The sequence below is a fragment of the Hetaerina americana genome, unplaced genomic scaffold (assembly GCF_022747635.1).
Source record: "Hetaerina americana unplaced genomic scaffold, ioHetAmer1.1.p SCAF_49, whole genome shotgun sequence".
Taxonomy (NCBI): Eukaryota; Metazoa; Arthropoda; class Insecta; order Odonata; family Calopterygidae; genus Hetaerina; species Hetaerina americana.
Window position 1 is genome coordinate 1,835,499 of NW_027287084.1, and position 14,801 is coordinate 1,850,299.

General features: G+C 33.2%; 1 protein-coding gene across 2 annotated transcripts; it reads right to left on the bottom strand.

Annotated features, from left to right (window-relative positions):
- Positions 1-835: 835 nt before the first annotated feature.
- LOC139693406 (uncharacterized) lies at positions 836-14,561 on the bottom strand. 2 transcript variants are annotated; one of them, XM_071591536.1, is made up of 7 exons: positions 14,297-14,561; positions 13,606-13,730; positions 6,338-6,504; positions 5,284-5,481; positions 3,277-3,472; positions 1,411-1,518; positions 836-1,328 (listed from the first exon to the last, which is right to left on the bottom strand). In XM_071591536.1, the coding sequence occupies exons 1-7, from the start codon at positions 14,444-14,446 to the stop codon at positions 1,217-1,219; spliced, it is 1,056 nt and encodes a 351-aa protein (XP_071447637.1). In that variant the 5' UTR covers positions 14,447-14,561; the 3' UTR covers positions 836-1,216. The 2 variants fall into 2 exon arrangements, with proteins under 2 accessions (XP_071447637.1, XP_071447638.1); XM_071591537.1 differs by lacking the exon at positions 5,284-5,481.
- Between the last annotated feature and the right edge of the window lie 240 nt (positions 14,562-14,801).

A 14,801-nucleotide genomic window follows, 5' to 3' on the forward strand; every position in this document is an offset into this window, starting at 1 on the left:
TTCTATTGTGAAATTATGGTATTTTAGCAGTTCTTATGAGAATCAGTTCTTGCAGATACTAGTACTAACAATAGGCCATTCATTCTAAAACCACTTTTCATTCAGTCCATCAGAGAACCACTAAAAGTATTTGGAGGCAAATTTTACAACTTCAATGGTATCAGTTGTGGTCCTACTAGGGTAGTTATGAATTTCATTGTGCTACAGCTTTAAATTTTTCTGCATAATTAATTTTTATGAAAGTCTATTTTATGATAATGTTGGTTCAGCACTAACTATTATGGGAAGAGTCATCCTCAGCCATACTCTTAAAAATGGGCAAAGGATGGGTGAGAGAAATTAGAGAGGAAAAAGAAATAAATAATTCAAATAAAATAAAATGACATAAGGAGGATTTAGAACAGTTAATAATTAGATCAAAATATGATAACGAAAAACGCTATGTCTAAGATGCTCTAGATATCATTGACCCTTGCCTTTATCAAGCACTCACCAGTCAGGGGCTTACGAGAGATTTATCTCTGTGCCAGCGGCCCACCAATGGCACGTGATAAAATAAAATGAATGCAAATTAATCACACACTCTCTAGCTTGTATATACTATACAGCATTGGTCCTTGCTAGTCTCAACCACTCACACCCACTCTGGGCTTGTGAGAGAATTCTCTGTGCACCAGTGGCCCACCAATTGCATTTAATTTTCATACATCTATATCAGATTGCTCATTACAATATCTATTGGGAAACTAGCATTCCTCATGGATTTTAGAATAAGCCTATAGTCTCAAATCATAGGATGCTAGTCTCCTTTTACATAAATTCAGAATTTCTGGCATACTTTTTTGTTTTCATTGTATTATTATCAGGAAAAACTAAATTATCAGGACACAGAGGTTTTACATTATAAAACCACAATACAATATTGATTTAACAAATAATGTCAATTTTCATTGATAGAATGAATATATAGTATCTTGTCATTACCAGTTTTATCAGTGCTAGAGGAGCTATTAGTTACATCTTCTTTTATCTGTTTAAGCAAATATCAATTATTAGTATTACTATCAGGAGATATTTGGACCTTGGCCCATAGATAAAGTGCTACAATAATTGGCAGCAATATTTTTCATTATTCAATTTTTTTAACCACCAGTATGGGTAAAAGTTTGATATAGCCTTGATGTTCCTCCTTAAAAAGACCTGAAACTCCCTGGAATTATATCTTAAAAACTCCTTTTGAAATTTTCCCCTGCTTTAGTTTCTCAAGTGCTTCCTGGTGCTGATCTAGTCCAAATGTTTGAATACCTAATGTTTCATAGTCCAAATACCTGAAATAAATATTACTTTAAGCATAGGTTATTTGAAAAAGCAAGTTTAATTGCATGTATGATAATTTCTTAGTGACATCACCTTTCGCCAAAAGCTTCCAGAAGTGCCATTGCTTTATTGAAGCTAAATGGATTAATGTTGACTCCAATAATTGTGATCTCCTTCTTATAGATTTCAAAGGGAGATAATCTGAAAGAGAAGAAAATTAATTGCTACTTGCATATTCACACTGATTCTGATGCTCTAAAGACTTTGATCTATTAATCTTGAAAAAAATAGACTCTTAACAAATGTTTACTTAATAATCTCATATAAGGTGTCTATTTTGGAACAATGTACTCACATTTAAATCATAATATATCAGCCTAGGTATTGAGTAAAGGCATAATTACTGTTCTAAGGGCTCTGGGTTATAATCCACGTAACACTTCTGGAGGAGTAATTAGTGTATAGTGAGGTTCATAAGTGGATGTATAATAGGTCACATCATACTATGCCCATTGACACTTGAAATTTGCATTTCAGGGTAATGGGAGGGCACTTCCTTTCCTTGTGACTCTTGGGGTTTCTCGGGAATATGTTGGTCCAAATAATCACAGACTTTTGGTGAAATTGAGAATGTTTAAAGACATAGTATGAATTCAAATTCAGACCCTTTGGTTAGCAGCCAAATTCTATATTCCTCAAAGTTACAAATCACCCATGCCTCTGGACACCTACAGCTAAATAAAAGATTTGTGATTCTGTAGCTACCAGGACTTCCTGGAATATCACACATCTTGTGGAAAGAGAAACGATATTATTCCTATGCATATGTTTGAATACCCTTTCCAATTCTCCATCCATAGTCCATACTTTAGCTGTCCATTTCATGCTATTCCTTACAAAAAAAAGAATACCTACCCATTCCTCTTGTCCACTCAACTTAATTGTACTCTCTGTAACTTCTTACTTCACTCTGTTACATCCTTTTTGGAATAATGGATCGAGCAAATATATTTTGACTGCCTTCCATTCCTTTTTAAATGCTCTCATTAATACTTTGAGAATACATCATCTTCCCATTCTCCATCCAAATTGATGGTCACCTAAGCAGTAATTTGCCAAATTCTCCATTCTTTTGTGGATGGCTTTGTCTTAGTACTCCCTTTGCTGCATGTGAAGTAACTCATGTTCCAATTATATACAAACACCATTATTTTCTCTTCTTTCGGGATCAGGATTAATTTTTAGCCCAGTTTGCTGAAATTTTTGAGCCATTCTATAGAAAACCTCTTCCAACTTCATCTTCATTACCCACATTCCTTTTTTTATCTCAACATCTTGGATGTATGGATCTTAGCTATCCTCATTAACATCATGATACCTTTCTATATCTAAACTTACTATGTTATCTTAACCGTTATGTTAATCTAGATTTTCTCACACCCTTTTCTGACACTCCCTTATGATCCAATATTTTCTCCAAAAGAGTATACAATTTTTTCCATTATTAATTTTTTGACAATTCTTTCATCTTCATATGTGGCATGCTCATTTTCCTCTGATTCAGTACCTAATGTCTCAATATTTTTGAATTGTTCTTTCCACAATGTTGCCTTAACCTTTTGACGAAACACCTTAGTTTTATTGTTTTTATCCAGCTACACAGGAGGCAGTGAAAATATGCCTGTTACATTAATATTTGCTGTGAATGTGAAGAAAGCATTGCTATTACATAATGTGGATTGGGAGCCATTAGGAAAACAGATTATGCAAACATGAATGACAAACTGGCATAAATACAAATAATTCATGTCTAAATCACACTCAGAAGGAATGGTTTTACCTCCACATACACACCACACTGATATTGGTCCTGCATGCAATACCTGTATGTATAACTAAATCCATTATGGAATTATCATGAAAATCCAGTTTGTATATAAAAAAGTAATAAAACTTTACTTGATTTCTGATTGCACCGGTGCCACACCAAATATGCACATCCTTCCTCCATTACGAAGCAGGTCAACTCCTTTTTCAATGGCTCTTGGATTTCCACTGCAATCAATGCACAAGTCAAATCCATTTTTCAAACAATCATCCTTTTTTGGAAATTGAGTTTGCAATTGCTCGGGTGTCACTGTGATATATCCAGTTCCTAATAATAAAATAAATAATTAATTTCTTTATTTTTGAAGACTTCATTATTACTATCATACTTATGAATAGTTGATGAATGTAAAAATGGTCATATTATTTATATTTAGGGTTGAAGCATTAAGTATGACCAAAAATTGTTCATTATTAGAATTTATGAATTAGAAAAACTTCATTCAATCATAGAAAGAAAAAAAAGTAAAATGATGGAAAGTATGATTAAAATAAGTATTTGAGGACATAATTGGTTTAAAATGTGTTGATACCTGATGAAATATATATAATAAATATCTATAATATAGGTAACTCATTAAAAATTAGCAAAGAGGAGAAGGAAAGGAAAAGAAAATAAAAGCCATTATAAAACATATCAGTTAAAACCACAAAGTTGGGAATTCAGCACTAGAATAATTAAATTTTAATGTGGAATGATATGTGCTTTCTTAGGGTAAAGATGGTTAGATTAGGTAAAATACCAAGTAAGTGCTTGTGAGAGATTGTCTTAATCTAAAGTGTCAACATAAAGACAGAATCTTACAAGAATATTGTCCTCTTACCTCTGATGAAGTTCCCCACAGTATATTTTAATGGTAAAATATGATTTGATCGTAAAAAGTCAAAAGAAAATTAATATTATGTATAATAGAATTGATATCAACGCTCATCTGATTACTATTGTGAAAACTCTTGAAATTTACACATGATGGACATAGAAATTAATATGGAAGACAATTTTTGCTAGTTATTAGGAGCACATCACGCAAATTTATAATACACAGTGAGAAAATACTTCATTAGATTGTGAATAAATGCAGAAAAACTTGTATTATTAAAATTAGTTTCAGTTAACCATGGGAAAGTTGAAATATTAGGTCATATTGTTACAATATAAGAATGTCCTGTGTGAAATTGAAAATAATTGTAGTGTTTTCGATTATATACCTGCAGAGAAATTTGAATAAGAATTGTTCTCATGGATGATCTGTTCAGAGGGCACACAATGGGTAGATATTTTAACACACTTCACAAACAATGATCATGACTTTAAGTGCCAATGCAACTGTAATGAATTTTCCAAGCCTTTATATCTATTTCAGGCTATATAATTAGGAAAGTGACTGGTTGATTCTTGTTAAATTAATTTCCAAATGATGGATCCTATAAGCATATGAAGGCTTGTACAATAATGCTACCAGGGCAGCAGCTCATGGAAGCACAATCACCCTAAACATCAGTGCTGTGGTGAGCTCTTAGCTTACTTTATATTTTTTGATAGAGTGAAGAGTCGAGAAGTTGGGAGATGAGGAGATCTGTGATGTCGTTCATTAACATTTGAGTAAGGAGAGTGGATAGAGGTTGGTATTATATAAAAGGCACTTGACCAATGGCTATGGTAATTGACCAAGGTGACTTTTGATCATTGGTAACAATTTTTAGTATCTTTGAAGGAAAAAATTGGTCTACTTTTAGTCTGCAGGGCTAATATTCCAGAGTTAACAAAATTTTAGATAATACTATGACTTTGAGTGATGATGCAAAGTTTTATAAGAGCCAATTTTTGTTAAGACTAATGTGAGAACTGTTAATGACTTATAAGGATAGATGAGATAAACTAAACTCATATCTCCATGATCTTAGGATCTTCCAATGCAACCATCCAGGCTTTTGGAAATATTTTCAGGGCTACGTATATGGATATGTCAAGATGGGAATTTAAAATTCAGTGGAGCATTGTTGATAAATTGATCTAATTTATATATAATGAAGAGTGAATATTAAGTGTTAAATGAAACCTTCTTGATTAGTACTCACCAATTTTTTGAAATAAGCTGCGCCTTTCAGATTGAGGCTCACTTATAGTAACGTATTTGTACCCCTTTAGATGGAAGAGACATGCCCAAAGATTTCCAATTATTCCTGCTCCAATTATTAATATTTTACAATCTGGAGATACATTTCCCAGTCGATCCCATCCATGAGATATGCATGACAAAGGCTCACACATAACAGCTGGAATTAAAATGAATATTCTGAGACTTAGGTAAATAACAACTGAAGTTGGTATTTACTTTTGATAGAATAGGCATGAAGGAATCCGCAGTCAAATGTACAATGCATTAATTGGTATGGATTATAATTATAATTACAAATGTGCAATTGAAAATATTTTAGCCCAGGTTTTAGAATGAGGAACAAGTTTAAGAATCCCAGCACCAATATCAACTCCCTGTATCATACATCATCCATTAAATTCTGCCCAATTGTAACAAATCAAGTAAGGTGTAAATAATATACATCAATGAAAGCCTTATCAGTATACAATCTCTATTTGAAAAAAAACTGCTAATGTTCCTAATGCCGAAGCCTTAAACCAAAGAGGATTTAGACATGCCATCTTTTTGACCTTAGGTGTACAATGAAAACCAATCTTAATAGCATAATATGGTATAATTGCTTCATAATTACTCACATAATTGCACACTACCAAGATCCACTAATTCAATATTAACATAAAAGAGCTAGTCTGAATGGGTATCTCATCTTTATGGCAATCTTTGAAGACTTTCTTTTAAGACTAAAGAAAAGTTACTGTATTTTAAAATAAACTTGAGGTGTTTGACCTTTGATTTATTATTGCAGGGATAAAATATAAAACTTTATCAAAGCTTAAATTGAGCTGATAGGTAGGTACCTACTATAATTATCTCCTGAATAATTAACACATTTCCCACAATATCATTAAAATAAGTCACTTTTGAGGTAATAGTCTATTATAATAAAATCTATATCAGGTAATATTTTTGCCAAATGGAAGTAGAGTGAGACTGGTGAGAATTAGAAAATAAATTTTTAAACTGATATCTACCTCTCTGGAGAGGAATGTTATTTGGCAGTTTGTATACTTGAAAAGCAGGAGCTATACAATATTCTGCCCAGCCTCCATCTTGGAAGATACCAATTGTGTTGTTTATTCCTCCAGTCATGCATAGATGATAACTTCCATTTGTGCAATATCTACATTTATTGCAGCCACTGTAATAAAAATGAAGTTTGCTAATTTATGCATAATTAGTATATTTACTACCTATTTAAGGGGCTTGGAGCGAGGCATGGCATTTGCCTCACACTTGTGGAGGATCTTACGTTAGTTTATGAATGCCTACTAGGTGTGAACATTGTCATTATGAATTTAGAATTTCATCCATTATTTCTTCACCCCAAGCTTAAAATATTGAAAGTGGCATAGTTCTATCTATAGGTATTTGCCATATAAGTATAGGTATAAAGATGCCATACAATTCATATGTATAGCTTGTATGATGATACTATATTATTATTTTTATCATCCTTCTAAAGAAGAAAATCCATTTTTAAAATAGATACACATATACTCACAATTATATAAGTCTTGGTCGACATACCCTTCTCCTAAATTTTCAATATTTGCTCAAAAAGAAAGGTACCATTTCTTGTGGCATGAGTGGTAAATATGATAGTGTATTCATAAATGTCAAGATTGATTTAAATGAAATCTCAAACAGAGTTACAAATAGTATTTTAAACTAAATTTTCAGTTCATTGTAGTCTAATGTTTGGACCATATGCACTTTCACACAATGAAAATCCTGAGATGATAGCAATCTAATAATTAAGAATATTTTAGATAAATGAATGGATATAAAATAGCAATCTAATAATTATGAATATAATTTAGGAAGCAAAATTGAGGATTTTCAATAGTACGGTGGGGAATGATTCAATGAAGTAATAGTAGCCTACAATTGTGCAAACATTTTGTACAAGGGTTTGACAAGGTTGGAACCTATTCACAGATTTAAGTATAATTTCAGTATGTCATGAAAGCTCCAAGACATTGAGCTGATTAGATTCTTAAAGCCTGGATTAAGGATTTATGAAGCAGAAATCTAGACACAGACAATGGAAAAGTTTTCTCAGCACCATACTTTGCTGCTGGTTTAGGAGGTAGTTTGAGATTATGAGTGGAAGAGAATAGAAAAAGAAAGGCTGTGTAAAATTTTAGATAGAGGAGTGCAATACAGCTTAGTGTCTACAATGAGTTAGCTGGTTTACTCCCTGTGTTAAAGGTCATACAAATCATGTTTTGAAGAATAAGGGGCCAGTTGATCACTAGTAGTATGGTCAGTATGGACTATCATTATAAATTTTTCACTGACACAATTTGAAGGGCACATCAGTCCCGATAACATGTATTTAAACCTTGAAAATGTACTTAATAAATAAGTTAAATTTTGATGAGGCTATTGTCTTTTTATTTTATGCATTGAGCAACTTAAAAGTTAATTATTTTGAATGATTCGAGGATGAGATAAGCTATTTTCCCTGTTCATCAAAATAACTAAGGAATCTACGGATCAAGATGATACCTCATAGGCTTGGTTTTCAGAGAAATTAGAAGGGATGAATGGAAATAAAATTTTATGACAATAATTATGACTCCACACATTTTTAGGTGGATTTAGGGGTGAGTGAGGATTGTTTAATAGTCAAACCTGACTATTAAACTGACAGCAATATATACATTATTGGCGAAATTATGTACTGGACACAAACTAGAAGAGAAAAAGTGTTGATGCTTTTATAATATGTTTCAGTTACCAAAAAATATAATATTAGTACTATTAGAGACCATAAATAGTGATACATTAATATATACATATTACATGCATTAGATATGTGAATTCATATATTGAGTGATTTTTGGCATTTATATATAAATGGATGCATCAATATTAATTTTAAAATGATTAATGTTTGGGCAATACTAGTGTAACACCAAACATTTTCATCCAATTATTTCCTATGGTAAACTATCTTGTGGGCCTAGTATTTTAGATTTCCATGTTTCCCAGAATCTACTATAAGAAGCACCAAGTCTTTCTTAAATTGTATACTTATGATTTAATTCTCGCTTGATATTTCATGTAGAACAAATGAGTTCCTGATTGTACTATAATTACTTCCTGGCTGAACTTGTATATTTGTATTTATGCATATACCACATATTCTCTGGTTAACTGATTAATTTTATGCATCACCTTCTAAAGAAAAATTTGCTTAATGAGAATTTTCAATTGGTTAAATATCACCCATTTTTATTAAGATTGATAGTATTACTGTAATGGTGAGAAATCATTATACTTATACTAAATAGGACTGAAAAAATGAAATTTTGTGTGACATTAATTAGCACATATACTGACACATAATATTCTTTAAATAATAAACCCTGCATGTACAACAATTTCTCGATAAATGCTCTTCCTTACACTGCAGCTGTTTTTGGTTGTCTCTCCTATAAACAGTGTTAGACTGACCAGTATAATAGAAGTTTCTTGGTAGCCTATTGCATAATGGGCTCATATATCTGACATACCCTCACATAAATTAGCTGAGATATGGCTCATTCAAATTCTGTACCTTTGGTAATCAACCCACTCATGCCTGTATATGCAAGGAATTCTAACTGCCAAGCTGAAAGGAAATTCACAGCTCAATCTTTCCTTTTATGCCATGATCACATTGTATTTCCTTCAATGGATAATGAATGCACCCAGGGTTACACTTACCCTGTTATAATATAACTTCCAGTCATCAATTGGAGTAAATTTATCAGGATTTGTTCTGAGGTGTCTAACATAATTGAATGATACAACAATTTCAGAAAATCATTCGCCTTGACTGGAATTCGAACCCAGATCCCTCAATATCCGGTCGAGTGCTTTAGCCTGTTAAGCTATCGAGGCGTCCTCTTAAACTCTGAAATTTTGGGGCTTTTAAAGGAACAAGATGTTGTGACGAAATACCGTACATACAATGTCACAGGCATTCGTAGTCGTGCGCGATGTGTCATAGTCCTCGAGGTTAAAGCCAACTTTAAACACTTATACTGTTTACACCTTGACAATTTTCAAAGAAACTGTGGGAGATGCCGCAACAGTAACTTTAAATGGAGTCATCATTGAAATGCACATTAGTGAATGACTCCGTTAAAAGTTACTGTTGCGGCATCTCCCACAGTTTCTTTGGAATAATTGAATGACTTTATAATTTTTTAGTATTTCCTTCAGTAAAATATTTTTCATTATCATTTCCTCCCCAACATTAATTAGTCTGGAAAATTTCTTCTAGTTTCCTTAAGAAAACCTTTCATTTGCAAGAGAAGTCAAACAGAAAATCATATTTGAAAAATTACCATATAGCTAAAAGTTGGAAGAAAGCCCTTGTGCATAATTCACTTTCATGATAACGTAAGCAGGCAACCCAGGACAACAGCAGGGTAACTTGCCCTGTTTATTGTGGAAAATGTAACCCCTTGATATGATTTGGTATAGAAAACAAATTAAAACTTTCAGATCAAATGAGCAACAAGTGACATTATCCAGTTTTATGATAATCAAGATGTTTTATATCAAGTTTCCAATGTGTATCCAAAAAGATACTTGAAATAAATGCATGCTATTTTGGGGCCACAGTTATACCACCTTAATGTGATTTCATAGAAATAAGTACTTTTTCTGAGTGCAGCAGCAGATCTAGAAAGCCTCTTAAATAGGCATAGGGGTATTTACAAATGTAAATAAAAATAACGTATAACCTATTCATTCAAAGAAATTTGTAAATCATGTTGAATTTTAAACTGATCACACTATTTTAGAGACTGCAACTCAATGTGCAGTTGATCAATTTTTGCTTGTGGGCAACAGGTATTCAAAATTAGTGTTAGCCATTTAAATAATATTGATTTTGAATGTATACAAAGCAAGAGGAGTAGCTCATGGCCCTCATTGCTTTAAATGTGGAATTCATTAAAAGCTTGAACATTATTACTGGTACATGATAATAACTTGATATCTAAATAGTTAAGCACTCTGAATTATTGTACACACCCCTCTCTTTAGGGATAGAGAACAAAATAATAATAATATTACTAATATGTAAGTAACTACACCCTCACTAGTAAACCACCTTCAGGTTTATTAACATGGCTTGCTTTGGCTGGTTATTCTCATTCAATGAAACACAAAATCTCCTTTATTATTACTAAGATACTTTTAAAATTTTGATAAATTCCCCCCCCCCCCTCCCCACTTCATACTATCTCACTTTTCTACCCTTGTTCTCATCCAGCTTTCTTAGGGTGTTATTGCTTGCAGTCAGTGATAAACAAGTCAAAGGTTGGTGTAATTTGTAGCAGTTATTTTGCAGTAAAATTACAGATTTTTAAGGCCAATATGCTTATTAGACTATTAAAAATGAGTTATTAAATATCCATGAAAATGTCATTTTACTATGGGTATATTTAGTGACTTAACTTTGTGAGTCTTGATGAGTTTGTAAATTTACCAAGGTGTAAATGAACCTTATCATTAATCTTTATAGGCTAAATTAGTTGCATTTGAATCAGAGAGCCTATTTATTAATGACACTGGCAAACACTACTTTTGGCAGATGGAAGAGGGAGGGTGTTTGTTACATTAATTTATACTTATAGTACAGATTATTATTTTATCATTTGGTAAGAACCGGCTAAGGTAGGTTTTGCATGAACACAACTACCAAATAAATATTTTGTAACTCCTAAAAAAACACAATCCAGCAACCTACTCTACATCAAGTCCCTCTTCATCTCTGTGTAATTCCTTCCTCTCTTCATCTCATCCAACATCCCCATCTTGTTCCTGCACCTTCCTCATTTGCCTAACATTCTCCTCTCTATTATGATTTTCAACATCCCTCTGCTGATCAATATGCCCTTCATCCATTTGTCCTGCCTCCAAAGGATTTCTCCGAACAAACCCCTCCCCTCACCCACCATAATGAGTACTTCCTCATTTGTTTTCTTCTCGGTCCATTTCACCTTCTCCATTCTTCTCCACACACACATTTCAAAAGCCTCCAATCTACTTCTATCATCCTGCTTCAGTGACCACATTTCCGTGCCATTCATAACTACACTATATATCAAAGTTTTGACAAGTCTTTTCTTAACATCCTTACTCAACATCCCTGTCATCAACTCCTTCTCCCTTGTGAAAGCCTTTTTGCCTAGAACAATCCTTCTCCTTGCATCCCAACTACTATGACCATGTTGGTCCAAAACACTTCCAAGATATGTAAACTGTTTTACCTGCTCTATTTTTTGCCCTCCAATATTAATGTTTAGCTTAGCCTTTTTCTTACTTGAAAATTGCATAACCTCGTTTTATTAATATTAATTCTCATCCCATATCTGTTGCACTGAGTTTCCAATTCACTCAGCAATGCTTGCAATCCCTTGGCTGACTGACAAACTAAAGCTTGGTCATCAGCAAACTTAACTGATTTTACAAATTCCTCACCAACTTTCATATCTATCTCAAGTTCATCCCATGCCTCTTTAATCATTTCCTCCACATACATTGAACAGTACCAGTGACGATGGACAACCCTGCCTTAAACCTCATCCTAACACTGGCCATCTGGACTCTCCATTCCCCACTCGCACCTGAGCAGTCTGAGAAATGTACAGGTTGTGGATTAGCCTCCTATCCCTCCCATCTATTCCTATTTTCTGCAATATTCTCATTAGCTTTTCCCAATTCACTCTATCAAGTCCTTTTTCAAAATCTACAAAACAGGCAAATACTTCCCGATGGTATTCTATATTCCTCTCGATCAGTGATCTCATTACTGCAATGGCATCACACGTACCTCTCCCCTTCCTAAACCCAAACTGATCCTCCCCTAAGTAACCATATGCCCTACTCTCTAACCTTTTGTTGAAACTACCACTCTAGTGCATATAAATTATGCTTTTAATTCTGTGCATAAAAACTAGCATCAGTAACTACTCCCTTAACTCAGACTATCAACATCATTACACCACGGGAAGGCACTACATCCATCATGGCGATATTGGAACTTCAGCATTAAAAATTAGGACCCAAAAATATGGGAATCAGATTATACATATAGCAAATTACCCTAACGTATAAAGGATACTAAGGGAACTACTACATTAAAACATAAATTGGAAAGATATCTACAATGTAACATGTTCTACTCTGCTGATGAATATCTCAACAATATTTGGGATCATTGAGTCCCTACTTTCACTTTATAGCAATGCTATTATTCTAGTTGATATTAATGCTCTATGATTTGAATGGATATTTGTGTGCATGCTACATATAATGTGTGTGTGCATGGTACATTTTATGTAATTGTTAGCACTATTTGAGCCTGTATGTATTCTACTCAATTTTAACGTACCTTATATCATGTACACTATACCATCCGCCTGGTATTTTGTAATATGATCTTTGGGTAAATTAAACATTATTATCATAAAGTCAGGAGTTTTTTAAACACTTTGTTAGAGGGATGAGTACAAATTAAACTAGGTTTATCATTTGAAGGAAATATTTTCTCATATAAGAATTAAAGCAAATTATTTCTCATACTGTTTGTGTAAGTTATGTTACATATTTGAAATGAATAATGTGGCAATCTGTTGTGCTGAGTTAAAAATTCAACATTGGCTTAATTCACAATTATGACACAAACCAGGAAAATATTAATCCAAACTGCAGTAAGATTAACAGAGAACTCTGAAATATTTTAAAGAAATGGCTTGTAATATGTTCATTGTGACCTATTTCTTTGATCTCCACCTGGATTCCTCCCTTGAGTATATTGATGCTGTACGCGATGAACACAGAGAGCATTGCCATTAATGTACCTCAGCCTTACCAGAGAAAATAGAGTACAGTGATGCTTGCTGATTACTATAGAGGTTACCAACAAGGTAACTGTATTATGCTCAAGAGAGATGTCTCAGATGTAAAACATGGAAAATTAACAACTCTGACATTATAGATGGCATGAATAATGCCATGAGTGTATTAATACATGGAATTCCTTTCACATTCAACTTTGGTTTTAATAGAAACACCCTGATTGATGAGGAGACACCATTTACCTATCAATTTGAATTCCATATGAAAAACCATATTAGGATTGCCCTCATGTGCCAGAAAAAAATAATTTTCCTGATAAAACAAATCAATGGACATTTGAATACTTGAATTAAATTTAAATGACTTTACTTGCCTGTTTGGATCCACGACTACATTGTCTCCACGTTGAATATGATCAACATTCTTTCCAACTTCCGTTACAATGCCACTTATTTCATGACCAAGAGTGAAGTCTGTATCCTTGCAAGGAAATGTGCCCTTTAGGGGAAAATATAAGATTTTACTAGCTTATATTCCACAAATCACGAGTAGACATGGGCCAAATTTTGCACTTCAGTTGGATACCAATACCTTTTGTTTCCATTCATTTTTGAAGGAGTATTTTGAGAGAGGTTAAACTGTGGTCTAGAGCAATGTTACTACTATGCTATGTACTATGGATCAACACAATGAATTGGGCATCAAATTACTGTGCTTAAGTATTTGAAAATTCTTTAAATTGAGATAGATACTATCAGAAAATGCCATTGACCAAGTACTTCATTAATGTCACCTTTCTATAATTGATTAATGAATAGAAATCGTAATAATACTTGAATAATGAGTAATTTATGTGATGTGTCTTTGAATGAATGATTTGAAAACACACAGCATGGGATAAGAAGGAGACAGATGTTTTTCAAATAAAAAAAGTAAAGGTTGACAAAATGTACTATTTTATAAGTGTAATTTCAAGTAAACTCATGGCTACAAAAAGTGAATTTTGCGACGGTTCAATCCCAATAAATAGTTATTGAAAGTAGATTTAAAAACCGAAATCTTACCTCGGCTATGTGAAGATCTGTGCCACATATTCCAGCGAAAGAAACTCTTAGTACAATATCATCGGGAGATATTGCTTTGGGGATGTCCTTCAGTACACTATTTAAGCACTTTTTTCTTGGATCGAAATTTAATGCTTTCATTTTGCCCATCTTAAAGTGTGCTGTTTATCGCTATTTATTCTTGGACCGAAGATGCTACTGCCTCAGTATTGCGATGCACTGAACACCGGGCCTCGACTTTCATTGATATACCAGCGAGAGCGAAGTCTAGTCCCAAGGTCAAGAGGATATCATGATTGTCTTGCATCACTTGTATGAACAACGGAAACCCTGTTACGATCTTCAATGTGTTGACATTTTATATTCGAATTTTTCTTGATTTAGGAGTTTTTGTTCGAGAGAGATTATTAGTTTTTAATAAACGATTAAATGTATGCATTTAATTCCATTCCCCTTTCCACGAAAGCCATAAATCGGTTTTGCGGCGACCATGAAAACAATAAAA